The sequence below is a fragment of the Grammomys surdaster genome, unplaced genomic scaffold (assembly GCF_004785775.1).
Source record: "Grammomys surdaster isolate TR1022 unplaced genomic scaffold, NIH_TR_1.0 126178, whole genome shotgun sequence".
NCBI classification, from domain to species: domain Eukaryota; kingdom Metazoa; phylum Chordata; class Mammalia; order Rodentia; family Muridae; genus Grammomys; species Grammomys surdaster.
The window spans coordinates 9077396-9092102 of NW_021620984.1; the positions used below are offsets into that span (position 1 = coordinate 9077396).

Here is a 14707-nt window from a genome sequence, read left to right on the forward strand (position 1 = left end):
AGCTGGGAGCTCTAAGAATGAATTGTTTTAAGCCTTTCTTATTGTGTAGCATCAAAGAGTCACTGGGTGTTGTCTTTTGTTATAACCACAAGCTATTTATATAACCCATTTAATTAAACTGCGTTAGATCATAAGATTTGTGTTGTTCAGAGGGGAAAAAAATAACCATGTCTTTTACAAAAACGGCTAAGCATAAATTAAGCCCAAATGATGAATAGGATTTGTTAAAATGAGAAAACAAAACAAAACAGCAACCAAGAGGCAAGCCCACACACACATCTAGCTGGGAGAACATAAACAGAAAACCATTGTAAGAATGAATGGAAGAAGGCCTGAATGGGGTTTGTTAGTTCAGGGTAAAGTGAGACTTAAGTTGTTGACTACTGAAGACCAGCAGTCTTAACCTACCCAGACTCAGATCTACCCAGATCTCTCAGACGTTGAGCCACCAACCAGGCAGCACACACCAGCTGATATGAGGCCCCCGACACATATACAGCAGAGGACTGCTGGGTCTGGACTCAGTGAGAGAAGAAGCACCTAACCCTTGAGGGACTTGAGGCCCCAGAGAATGGGGAGGCCTGGTGGGGTGTGGGGGTGGGTACATCCTCTTGGAGATGTGCAGGGGTCGGGAGGGTGAAGAGTGGAGGGGATGAGGGGAGGAGGAGTGGGATGAGGAAGTGTCTGAGGGAAGTAGGGGAGGGGATAATAACTGGACTGTAAAAAAAAATTAAAGATAATAAAAAAGAATTGTTTACTACTGTGTAGCATCAAGTAGATACTCCGTGTTGGCTTCTGTTAGAACCACGCGTTATTTATACATTCCATTTCATTAAACTGCTTGAGGTATTAAGTTTTGCATGATCTGCCAGGCTACCTTTGCTCTCTAGCACAAGGCCTTGTCCTAGATAGATAACTCTTCTCTCCTTTTCCTGTTTGGAAGTAAATTTCAAAGCTGCCATGGCTTGAGGTCTCTGATCCATCCCACACAATGTTCCTTGCTTTGTTTCATAGGAAGATGAATTCTATAAAGATGGCACCTATGGTTTTCGTTAAACTGTTACTCCGTTACTCTTTCCTCTCCATAGCTAAGTGTCTACCCTTTACCGCCTGCTGGTTCCATCAGTGAACCGGCCCTGGGTACCACGTGATGATGCGACTATTCTGTTTTCTGTTTTCAGTTTCCTCAGCTCCATCGCTTCTCCAACAACTTCTGCTGTGACTTGAGTGGTGTGATGACCGTCCAGGCCAAGCCGCTTCAGCAGAGGCCTACTCACTCTGCAGATAGAACACAGTAAGTATGAAGGAGGAATGACCCGCCTGCAAGCATGGAAACAGATTCTTCTCTTATCAGCCACAGAATTGTCACTGCTGTGTACTAGGTTAGGAGAGAAGAGGAAACAGGAGCAGAGATGTGAGTTCTTCCTCCCTCGAGCTTTATTATTGGATTATCAACCCTTTCCCTTCCACTCTTCACTGACACAGCAGTAGGAAATGTCCGTTCCTTCAACATATTCTCCAGAGAGAGTGGGATCTGTGTGCCATGTGTTTCCTACTCCAGGAAACTTGGATACGAGTAACTAACCAGACTTTCCTTCCCCAGATATGAGCAAGACGACAAACTGCCTGGAGGAGGGGTAGGAGCACCTTCCCGTTACCGACTCGGCCGAATTCTAGACACCCGGGGACCACAGACTTCTGCCAAGAAGACACCAGTGCATAGGAGACTGCCTTCAATTGCTTCAGACTCACAGAGGCTGAAAACCCCCACTGTCTACAGTGATGAAATTCTGAGAGGAACCAAACTGTAAGTCTTTGTTGCTTTCTCTGCAGTCTAAGGCTGCAAAGGTCAGGGATGCTTGTCACTTAGTGTTAATGGCTCTGGAGAAAGGACCTTACATCAGACTTTACACCAGATCTTTCTTTCTTTCTTTCTTTCTTTCTTTCTTTCTTTCTCTCTCTCTCTCTCTCTCTCTCTCTCTCTCTCTCTCTCTCTCTCTCTTTCTTCCTTCCTTCCTTCCTTCCCTCCCTCCTTCCCTCCCTCCCTCTCTTCTTTCTTTCTTTCTTTCTTTCTTTCTTTCTTTCTTTCTTTCTTTCCTTCTTCCTTTCTTTCTTTCTTATTGGATATTTTATTTATTTACATTGCAAATATCCCTTTTCCAAGTTTCCCTCTGGAAACCCCCTATCCCATCCCCCCCATCACCCTGCTTCTATGAGGGTGTTCCCCTACTCACCCACTCACTCCTGCCTCCCTGCCCTGGCATTCTCCTACACTGGGGCATTGAGCCTTCACAGGACCAAGGGCCTCTTCTTCCACTGATGCCTGACAAGGCCATCTTCTGCTACATATGCTGCTGGAGTCATGGGTCCCTCCATGTGTACTCTTTGATTGGTGATTTAGTCCCTGGGAGCTCTTGGTGGAGGGGTCTGGTTGGTTGATATTGTTTTTCTTCCTATGGGGTTGCAAAATGGGTTCATGTGCTTGATTTTGCTCCAGCAGTGTAGGTAGTAGACAGTTACCAACACTGCTGGAAGAAAATTAAATGACTGCAGCTTGGGCAACTCGGGAAATTAAACTGACTGTGGGGGAGCTTGGATTAAATGTAGAGGCCCCATCTGTAAAACTGATAATCAATGCTTCTAAATTACAAAACACTTTTTTATTGAAAGGTTTAAGCAAAGTAATGCACAGTCATGTATTGGACCATAATGTTCCAGTAGAGTACAGACCAAATATAAGACAGTGGTCACTTCCGTTGGCGTTGACTCCTGGCATCAGAGCTGCTTGAGCAATGACAGGATGACCTGGGAGCTAATTGCTCAAAGTATCCCCATCATTAACGACACTGGGTTATATAAAATACTTAACAAAGTAAAATATAAAATAAAATAAAATAAAATAAAAAATAGAGGGCTGGGAAGCAGCTCAGTGATTCAGAGCACTGGTTGCTCTTCCAGAGGACAGGGGATCCCTTCCCAACGCCCACTCGGTGCCTTACTTACATTATGACTCCAGTTCCAAGTGATCTGTCGCCCTCTTCTGACCACTGTGGGTACTGCATGCATTTGATACATGCAGGCCGAACATCCATAAACTTGAAAGAAAGTAAATCTTTTTTTTTTTTTTAAGTTTAAAGAAGTGTTTCTTACTTTCTTTAGAACAGAAAGCTTTCACATAGGAAATAACATTAGGGGATAGTGAGAAAGTTGTCTGTTTCTCCCTTCAGCATAGAGCTGCAAGGAGCCTCCTGCCGACCTGCTCGTTCGACAGGAAATATCTTAATAATAACAGCTGTTTGTTGATTTTTTTTAAATCTAACATCCAAGTAAACTGTACTACAATTTATTCTGTAGTACAAGCTTCTATATTACCTCCAAGTCTGTCTCTCAGGTCCCGGCAGGGGATGGGGGCAAGACCAGCTGCCAGCAGTCGATCAGTAGCTGAACTGAAAGCATCCACGGCACGGCACTTGCCCTAGTTACTTTTCTGTTGCCGTAAGAGACGTCATACCAAGACAACTTATAAAAGAAAACGTTTATTAGGGCTCATGGCTCCAAAGGGTTGGAGTCCATGATCGCTGTGGAAGGAAAAATGGCAGGAGACAGGCAGGCAGGCATGGTGCCGGAGCAGTAACAGAGAGCTTGCTTACATCTGGTCCATATGCACAGCAGGAGACAGAGAGATTGATGGAATGGCGTAGCATTTTGAAACCTCAGAGCCCACTCCCAGTGACACACCTCCTCCATGAGGCCACACCTCTTAACCATTCCACCAGTTGTCGACCAAGCATTCAAATATATGAGCCTACGGGCTTTTAGTGCCCCTTTCATCTCTTTGTATGTAAACTTTGGGCAGTTTGGGTCTACTGGCTATGTTCATTCATTTACGCTATCTCCCCCTCCTTCTCTCTCAGAATGGTCACCCCTCTGCTTTCTTTATAACCTGCCTATGTGAGTGTCCTAGTGGCAGCTCCATGTGTCGTCCAGTTTGAGATTTACTCTCTGACTTAGACCCAAGCCTGTTTCTGTTTCCTACTGAGATAACTCAAGACCCCCACATTCTATGTTGTCTTTGCTTTGACCTCTCTGCCTCTGAATATGAGTCTTTGTAACATTACTCTTTCTGTCGTTGCTAACGAGTCCTTTTAGATAATTGCCCTTCATTGCTCCCCTATGGAATGTTAATGCCACACAGAAGCTGCATAGCTGCATGTTTTTATGTAAGTCCAGCTTTTGCCCCCTTTGAGGAGACCTCCCCTTTGATTATATGTAATTATTTACCACCCCTTCCCTTATTTTGATTCTGAACTGTATTTTACCCATAAATGTCCAATATTGCTTCTTACTGTCAACACTTCATATCTATTTATACATTCTCTTTCTTTTGTATTATTATTATAATTTTGATGCTGGTAATTGAATCCAGGGCTTCATTCAAGATCTCCGTCACTAAGCTATATCCTTAGCCCTGGTCTTCACTATGTATTGAACTACTACCTTCCTATGCTTTTTAAAAATACCAAAGGATTATTGACCACTGCAGCAACATCAAAAATATAAATAGAGAGGCCGGAGAGACGGCTCAGCAGCGAAGAGTGCTTGCTGCTATTCCAGAGTATTCGAGTTCAGTTTCCAGTACTCAAACTGGGCAGCTCACACTGTCTTGTATTACAAGCTCCAGGGGACCTGACACCCTCCTCCGATCCCTCTCACACTCATGTGAAAGGCACACAAATAAACATAACTAAAAATAAAAGTAAATCATTTAAGAAAAAGAATATAAATTAAGGATCACTTGAGTCCTAAGTGTTGGTAACTGTCCTATGAATCTTATGCAGGTTTACACTGCTTCTCTTCTGTTTTTTATTCTTTACACTAGAGTCACCTGTCCTATAATGCATCACTTCATCATATACCTTTTCGATCTACCATGATAACATTTGCATTTCCCACAGTACAATTTTTTTGAAAGATTGATTTTAATGACCAAAAGAAACATCATATGGTTTCATAATTGTTTAGTAAGTATTGTCTATTACTGAAATTTCTCGTTTGTTATCTGTATTATCTATATGATCATTTTGTATCATTCGGAGTAAGAACATTCTTAATTGTTTTCTCCTGGAGCTGTCTAGAAGCAAACCTGTCAAGTTAAAGGCTATGAATATTTGTAATATTCATATTTTGCTAGTATTCCTTTTAGAATTGTTGTGCCTATTTATAGTTCCACTGGTAGTTTAGGGGCCTTTGTCTTTTTCCGGTAACCTCTACTGGTCAAAAATAGGCTATACTGCAGGGGTCATAACTTCATTACTAAATGAATAGATTTATTTAAGATGTTTACCTATTTCTATGCAAGAAAAAAAAAGGCAGATCTTTTAAGACTGATGTCCGATAGCTAAATTCTTCTGTCATTACTGTTTTTTTTTCAATTAGGATTTTTCTCTCAACCTTTCAACAAATAAACTTTGCACCCAGTGTGTAAGATTCAAAGCAAAAGCATCACTTTGACATCCCAGCATCGAATCTATGAAAAAGTATAGAGAACAGATTTCGCTTCCTCCTGATGGCTGGCCTTCTACCAAACATAATTTTCTCATGATTTCCACATTGACCTTTAGTATCTTAAACAAAGCTTTGCGATTGTCCTCATGTAGGCTCCATACTTTTATAAGTGGCTGTATTGTTCATGGGTTGTTCCACTCCCCAAATCTCAGTTGTATTAATATTCAGGATCTATCAAAGCCCCTTGATGTATGCTGGATTCCATTGCATTGCACGGATCTCACTCTCGCTGTATTAACATGTCAGATCCTGGGGGAGAATCTGCCCGAACATCTATCCTGCAGACTACCCAGCATCACTGGCCACTCAGTAGATGAGGCTGATATTACCACTAGCCAATTAGGTCGGCGTGAGTGGAGCTCGTTGCCCTGGTTTCATCTCTGACATGCAGCGCAGCCATGAGCACTGTTTTGGAAGCAGTTCCGTTCAGGAGCTCAGATTGCACCCTTCCCCTCTGTGTACTCTGGTGTTCACTTTTTTTATGTCGTTTTGTTTACAGGCAAACTGGCATTGACCACCTGCCTTCCCCAGCAGCCGTCCAAACCTCCCGGAGCCGGTTACCCCCAATAGGCTCTGAGACTGGGGAGCAGAACACAGCAGCCCCCGGATCCCGCCCTGTTTCTGTAAGATGAATTGCATTATAATTGCAGCCATTTATATAGTCTGTGAGAAAACAGTCTTGGCACAACCAGAGAAGTGAATCCTACCTAAGGGTGAGCTAGTTAGCTGTGTTCAACATGCCATCAGAATCTGCTTCTAGAAATGAAGTGGCCTGTGAGACTCTGGAGGGATCCAGGAGATTGATTCATTGTTTCGTGAAGTAAAACCTCAGCTTGATCTAAACTAGAAAGTCCAGGTGCCAAGGAAAGACCTGAAACTCTGGCTGGTGTAGTAAACAGAAGAGCTCAAAGGGCAAGAGGCGGGCAGCTCTGCACTTCAGTGTCGCCACACAGAGATTTGACAAGTTACTTCAGGGGTCCTGAATCTTGGTCCTCTCTTCTTTAGAAGATCAACAGCCATTTCCTTATTCAGGGGGTCCTTAAAAGCGTTAGACGCATTCATAAACTTTAAATGCCGTGCACAAATTAAGAGCTCAGTAAATCATACTCAATGTCCTTTATATCTGCTTCACTTTTATTTGTAATCTTTTCTGCACGTGCTCAGAGCAGAGCCCAAGGCCAGTTCAGCCATGCAGTTGTGGGCCTGGGAAGAAATGCTGCTGGCAGTGTGTATATCCAAGCGTCCCTCAGACTTACATCGACCCCTCACTTACTCTGACATAGGACACTTGTATATGCAGGACAGAAGGGTCCTGTTTGTAGGAACATAAAGTAGAGAGGGAGTAAGCAAACCTTTTGTCTCACACGCACTAAGTATCAATAGGACCCTTTCCAGAGAACAAGCGCTATGGAGGTAGGCTGTTTAATCCTAGGATAAAGTAATCAATGGTGACAGCTATCACATAAACAAGTCTGATTCTTCAAATATGCACTATTTATTTCTCTGGACCTCATTTACCTCCTGTTGTATACAGTTTTATTAAATTTAGTGATGTGAATACATACTCCACACACAGACTCAGGTTTAAATGATTCCATAGCAAACCTTAACACTGTTAGCAGTGTGTCAATGAAAATGTTTGAATAAGTGTGTGGTCGAACCCATGAATGAATGATTGAAACATCTATAGGTTTCTTTTTTGTTGTCCTAAGAAGTATGTTTCTTCTAAAAAGAACATATTGTCTCCACTTAGTACAGGGGAAGGCACCCACAAAACCGTGTGTTCAGCGCAATTCCTGACAGCATGGAACGGTCACCCCTTCGAGAAAGGACCATTGTCCTGGAACAGCTTTCGAGGCCCAGCACAACACATACATTCCGGGTAGGTTCTGTGTTAGCTCTGATTTCAATTTTAAGTAAAAATTGAAAACAATACAGTTCATCCTTCTTACTCTTTTCCCTTTTCTCTCGACAGTCAGACACACCGAGAAAAGGCTCCCTGACACCCGTGGAGTTTGTTGCTCACTCTTGGATGGGTCAAAGCATTTTGACAGGTTAGCGTCTTTCACATGTGAAGACAATAGTAGAAGCTGGGTGTGGTGACATACTGCAGCCATCTTAGCACTCAAGAGGCTGAGGCAGGAGGATGGAAAGATGGGGACCACTGGGCTATAGAGTGAGGGTGTCAAAGAAGAGGGGCAAGGACTAGGAGGGGGCAACATGGACACACACACACACACACACACACACACACACGAGAGAGAGAGAGAGAGAGAGAGAGAGAGAGAGAGAGAGAGAGAGAGAGAGAGCGAGCAAGAGAGAGAGAGAGAGAGAGAGCGAGAGAGAGAGAGCGAGAGAGAGCAATGGAGCTTTGTGAGACTTTAAGCTCCTGCTTTCACCAAACAGGAAAGACAAGCAAAGGAATGTGGTCCAAAGTTGGCCTGAGCTCAGACACCATGCCAGACCATCACCTACCCGCTGCTGAGGGCCAAGTGACAAAGGCAGACGTGCTCTTAATGAACTAAGACCTCACTCCCCTAAAGCAAAGGAGCAAAGAAGCAGCTGCCTTCAGAGAGGCCACTGTCTCTTCCTTGTATTTTGTTTTTCTCTCTTTTAAATGAAACCCTTATTCTGGATCTGCTGTTAAAATCTATTGTGACAATGCTTGAGAAAATTAAAACAGACCCCTTAATTGGTTTGCAGTGCAGGGTTTTACATAAAAGTAAAAACGTTTTCTGGGCCTAGTGTGCTAGTGGCAGAAGACAGTTCTAGTGGGGATAGGAACCAGTGATGGTTTGGTTTTTAAAGTGTACTGTATTTCTGTCCTCAGAGTGAGCATAGCATGTAACGTACAGATCTATTCTATTTCCAGCCTGTTGCCACCACTCACAAGCTGAAGAGGCTCAGGGATGTCTCCACTGCTTGGGGTGGGGTGGGCAGGCATCTGACCAGCAGGACTGAGCCGATGGCTATTCCTGGTAATGATGGAAGATCGAATTGAAAGGCTCTAATTAGCTTCCTTTGGATGTGTTGATTGCACTACACCAAGTGGCACACACATCTAATGGGTTTTTGGGGCAAAGAGAGGTTGAGTCGAAGAGAGAGTTGGCCTCTGGGTTAGTTTTAAATATGCATGGTTAATCATTCAAACATTAAATCAGCATATTTTTTTGTTTGTTTTTTGTTTGTTTGTTTGTTTGTTTTTTCGAGACAGGGTTTCTCTGTGTAGCCCTGGCTGTCCTGGAACTCACTCTGTAGACCAGGCTGGCCTCGAACTCAGAAATCCACCTGCCTCTGCCTCCCAAGTGCTGGGATTAAAGACGTGCGCCACCACCGCCCGGCAGCATATTTTTTTTTTTTAATCACCATCCTCATGGGTGCTTAGAGATCTTTTGCACTTCAATACCCGAGACCAAAGGTTTCTAAGAGACACGTTTCTGTACTTCTAAGGGTTTATTTTCTTTTTGCCTAGGAAACAGGCATGTGGCTTCCTTGTTAATTCTGCTTCCCGAACAAGGACCACCAGGAGCTACTGTCTTAGCTTTCAGGTAGCTCTGTGGTAGGAAAATAAATTGAGATGATAACTATCTCCGAGGATGGAGTGTATCTGTCACGGCAGGCAACACTGCTCCAGCTCAGAAGGACCACCCTTCCCATCTTCCTGAGCTCTAGACACAGACCTCTGCGGAGAAAGTTTCTGCAAACCTCTCAGCTGTGGGAGAATGCAACAGCACCTGGGTTTGGTTGAGGAAGGGTTATGTTCTCCTTAGGATCTACCAAATGATGTTTGCATATGACTGCTTTGTAGTTTGTGCAAATGTGACATTAAATAAAATATTTTTTATTTTTTCAAAGCAACATAGCAGGGAGCAGACAGACCAGCCTTCTTTAGAGATTGAGTTTTAATCTTTTAATGGAAATACCTGTGTGTCTCGTGTTTCAGGTTCACAGTATCTGCCTAAATCTTATCAGAGGGCAACCCTGACTGCAAGAAAGAGGTTCCAAGTGGCCTCATGATGTTACCGCTCCAGAATTACGGACTTGCTAGAAGCTCTGAAGCCTTGGCCACACCATTTGTAACTCGAAAAGCAGAGGAACAAGTATTACCTGGTGTATATATTCATCTCTCTGGCATCAGGAGACTATAGCACACCTGAGAGGATCACAGGAAAATAAGTAACTTAGTTTTGAAGACTTGTAAAGCATTGTAAAGAAAATAAAAGTTGAACTCCCTAAGCCTTATGGGAAGCAGGCCTGAAGCTCCGTGGGCTCTTGTGCTTTGCCTAAAAGAACCTAATATGCCCTTAACATCTTTATAATTAGTTTTTGCACACAGATGATATGAGTACATTCCCTAAGAAGACACCATTTTTGACTCTATATACCTTCATGTACATTTCTGTCTTACTCTTTTAATGATTCATTCCATCAAAACTAAATAGCAGTCACATTTGAGACAATTTGTCCATTTGAAAAAATGATTCTGGTTCTTCTATTCATTGTGCTGACTTTAAAATAATTGCTGCATATACAATGTATAAAGGGATGGGTTTCATAATGGCAAGATTTCACATGCCTTTGTTATACAGACTGATTAGTTGTGAATATCTGAGAAATGTATTGTAAGCCAATTGTGTTAAAATGCAATGGTAAACTAGTTTTTGTTGTCCAATTTAGACTGTATATCTAAAAGTATCCCACATTTAAAGATGAATATAAGCATAATTAAAGTCCACTGCATACAGTTCCAACATCGACACTTAGGTTAACATGTTTGACAACTGGACAGAAGAAATGGTAACACCAGGATCCTTACTTACATCTTCCCAACCTACCTCTGCTCTGATTCTGAAGTAACTTCTTTGATACAGTCTGTCTGAGCCCTGTTGAAGGCAGTAGTTCCTTCTACTGTCTGCCCTTTCCTACTCTGGATTCTTCCAACCATATGTCCAACCTGACTCCTACAGCCAGCGGAGTTGAAGAAGACAAATAAGTTGGAGGCCAGACCCCTTTTTGGTACTTACTCCTGATTGGCTCTCATACACAAGCATCTCAAATCAGCATACTTTCCCCTTTTTATCAGCTAATTATACTACATCAGTGTGAACCTTATTAATCTAAAGTGAAATTTTACTACATACGTGTATGTGTATGCATATAGCATTTAAACATGTGATAAATTGTTTTCTGGACATTTCTTGTTATAAGAAGTGAGGATCATTGTCTACTTGGAGATGTTTGGGAATTGACCCCTCTCTGTGTGGTGAGAAGAGTTGGATCTGCTCTTTCACCTAGAGTGAAAGAGATCAGAAATGACTTCAAAGCTTTGTTCTACTTGAGAGTTTCACTTCACCCTCTCCACTCCAGCTTCTGCAGTGGTGGGACATGCTAGGGACATGCTAAAGACATGCCAGGGACATGTCAGGGACATGTAGGGAATGGATAGCGGTCAAGCTGCTGTATGGATACTTCGTTCCAGTTGGTCACTCTGAGAGAAACTCTCTTTGGCTAGGGAATGTGCCTAGGGCTCAGTTTCTCACACCAAAGCATTCTGGGCTTTATCTGAACTATTTATTTCTCATCATAAGCTGTGGGAGCACGTCAGAGAAAACATCAGTCTTCACGCAGCTGCTCTCGGGATAGAGAGTGGCTACCGTCCTGCTCACCAGTGCCTGGCTGGCTGCTCTGTGGTCCGTTACCTTTGCTAAGAGAGCTATCTACTGTGCTCTCACATCCAATCAGCTCACTTCTTATCAATCCCTAGGTTCCATCCGATGGTTTCTCCCTCAACCCAAAGTCTGAAAAGGGAGGTGGCTCACAGCACGTCTAACAATAAGATAGTGACTCCAAGATAAATTATTATTTTTTTCAAAGAGCCACGGAAGTGATTTAATGGCAGCTCTGCTATGTTCGCCTTCACAGGCAGTTGGAAATATATTCTTTATATCAGCAAAGGAATGGATTAAAAATAGGAAACAGGTACAGTTTTTAATCATCCAGGCAGTTTGAGTGGAAAACAAAATACTGTTAGATGGTATCTAAAACCAACCTTTGCCAGGGTCTTATTTTCATGCTCATGTTCAAGGCATTTCATTTATAGGTGAAATGGGATGCATACATTAGTAAATTATGCTGTGTGAGGGTGGGTGCTGTTTAGACTGAAAAAGGAAATATGGAAAATTCTACTTCCATAAATGACTCTTATCGTAAGCTGTCTGGTAAAAAAGGAAAATGGAAAATCACTTCTGAGAAAAAAATTCAAATACAGGTTAGCAACTCCATGAAATAAAATACCTTTATTTTATTCCAAGCCAAAGAAAGAATGAGGGGATTTTAAAAACAATTCAAGAAAATATAAAATGTAATGGAAAATGTCTAGATTTATAAAAAAATATCTGGATAGATATATAAATAGATAGATAGATGATAGATAGATAGATGATAGATGGATGGATAGATAGATAGATAGATAGATAGATATGAAGAAGCATGCATCTTTGTATTTGTGTTTAACTGAACTTGGATGGCATGTCTTTACTAATCCAGAGGTTCATTTTTAATGCCATAAATGATTTCAGTATATTTTTTACTATCATTGTTTTCTTATAATGATGAATGATTGTTCAGGAGTTTTAATCATTTAATTTTTAATAAAATATAAGATGTTAAAAGGGTTTCTAAGAATGTCATTGGATTTATAAAAGCGTCCTTATATTCCAATTTTATATGAGTTCTGCAACTGTCTCTCATTTTGCAGTTTCAAACACACAAGCATTTGTTCCTCCTTTCCTTTCCTTTCCTTTCCTTTCCTTTCCTTTCCTTTCCTTTCCTTCCCTTCCCTTCCCTTCCCTTCCCTTCCCTTCCCTTCCCTTCCCTTTCCTTTTCTTTCCTTTTCTTTTCATTCTTTTTTTGTCTTGTTTTGCTTTGTCTTGTTTTGTTTTGAGATAAGGCTTCTCAGAGTAGCCCTGGCTATCCTAGAACTCACTCTGTAGATGAGGCTAGCTTTGATCTCAGATTCGCCAGCTTCTGTCTCTTGAGTGGTGGGATTAAAGACATGTGCCACCAATGCCCAGTACCTGGCTCTTTTGTTGAGTCAGGCTTCATGTAATCTTAGGCTTCAAATTCTCTATGCAGAATGGCTCTGAGCTCCTGATCAGCCTTCCTCCATGGCCCGAGTGCTGGAATTTGTACATGTATGCAACTATTCCCAGATTATTTAATTATTTCCAAGTAGACAGGAGACTTTTCCTAGCAAATTTATAGTAGATAGATAGTAGGTAGGCAGTGGGAGAGAATGGGAGGGAGGGAGATATCTGTTTTGCTCATCTACAAATTGTCCACTTTCTCCACCCCTTAGGACAAATCTTCAATGCCTATCCTCCTCCTGTATGCAACACTCACAAAGCTCCTAAGCTTGGCATCCAGCCCCTGTCTGCTCTACCCTAAACTCAGAAATTATCTTGGGCTACCTCCCTGAAAGTAGCCAGCGCTCTTCAGAGCCACCCTGACAGTGTGGTAGCGCTCATGCCTTTCCATGTTTGGAAACTTGCCTTCACCCATGTCCCTGTTTGTCCCTTACTGAGACACGCCCCAACTTGTCTTTGAAGAGATGGGTTTGTCTTACAATTCTCCTTTGTCTACAGAGATTAGCAGCAAACCACATAGAGGCATATCTTCTCCTCCTATAGCTGTCATTGAGCCTGCAGCTCAGCCTCGGTCCTTTCAGGACTCCCTTTAGAGGGGAAGAAACTAAAGCCCATGAGACATACTTAACAACAGTAAGTAAACATGATATTTCTTAAGGATGTCTGAAAGTGATTCAATAATGCAGAAGAAAATAAAAAAAAAAAAACCCTCTACGTTTTCCACCTCCACGACTGCCTGGTGTAGTTGCAAAGAAAAGTTTTCTTCTGTTATATCTATGCATTAATGAGATATTGGTGTATTCCATTACGTATCATGGAATATAATAAATATAGTAAATTAATACAATTCTTGAAAACAGGCAATTTTAAGGCTGAAGATATACTATCATACCTTGGCGCACTTCTACTCATAGGCATATATATATATATTGAATGGAAATATGTACATAATTGAGTCAAAAGATATCTATGAGAAGGAATATTCATAGTTATCCATAGCATAGAAAACATTTATATTTATATTACTATCTTTTATGAAATATATTAATGTTCTACACTAACGTGTGGATACATACACTATGGAACATGCTACTTTGAATACTTATGTAATGATAACATATATATTTTGCTTTGATATTTGTTTTCTTTGGCTCTTTCTCTTAATGTTTTATCAATTTCTTTTCATGTCAATACACACTGATGGCTCTTTAAAAAAAATGACTTCAGGGGTGGACAACATGGCTCAGCTGGCCAAAGAGCTTGCGGCCAAACTTGACCACCTGAGTTTGATCCCCCAAACCCACATGGTGGGTGGCTGTTGTTGTCCTCTGATCTCCATGCTCGCATACAGTTTAAAAAAATGTAGTAACTTTTTAAAAATTCAGCAGAGGAAAGCCCCAGGCATGTTTTCTCCAGGTCACAGAAGTCACACCGGTGACTGTGGGCAAACTGCACAGTCTCTGTAAGAAATAATTCAAGAAAATGGGAATACAAGACATCTTTGAATTTCAACTTTCTTGGCACTCTATCCAGTGTGCTTAGGCAAGAGCACTTGTAGTCCCACCCTTTGGTAAGGATAGTTGGGTGAAGAACAGGAACTAGTATTTGGGATGGACACCTCCATCGGTAGCTAGAAAACAGCCCCTCTAGTGCCTTCTCTCTGGCCTTTCCCTTCTTCAGGCTTGGCAATTTTCGCTTCATTTTGACTGTGTGCCCTAATTATTGTTTCCAACTCTCCTCATAGCACGCCCTCTTCCATCCTCTTCTGAACACCCCACCGATCCCCCATCCTTGTTCTCTCCAATTTTGGCTTCCCTTGATCAGAGAATATTTAGGGAAGTGCCTAGACTCCTTCAGCTCTGGTGACTCAGTCTGTCAGCTGACACTCACTGGATCTGTGGCTTCCCTAAATTTCTAGGTCATGGGACGGTGGTTGCTGTGCCTGACCTTAAAGCAGAGGCCTGAGTGTGTCCCTTGTCCCTGGGCAGCCAGCCCTG

General features: G+C 42.1%; 1 protein-coding gene across 1 annotated transcript in view; it reads left to right on the forward strand.

Moving 5' to 3' along the window:
* Fam149a (family with sequence similarity 149 member A) overlaps positions 1-10748 on the forward strand; it is a 43876-nt gene extending 33128 nt beyond the window's left edge. Inside the window, exons 9-14 of the mRNA XM_028757653.1 lie at positions 1182-1294; positions 1604-1807; positions 6065-6188; positions 7319-7447; positions 7541-7619; positions 9509-10748. Of these exons, the coding sequence (XP_028613486.1) occupies positions 1182-1294; positions 1604-1807; positions 6065-6188; positions 7319-7447; positions 7541-7619; positions 9509-9582 (723 nt within the window). The 3' untranslated portion in view covers positions 9583-10748. The remainder of the gene's footprint in view (positions 1-1181; positions 1295-1603; positions 1808-6064; positions 6189-7318; positions 7448-7540; positions 7620-9508) is intronic.
* Positions 10749-14707: the final 3959 nt, after the last annotated feature.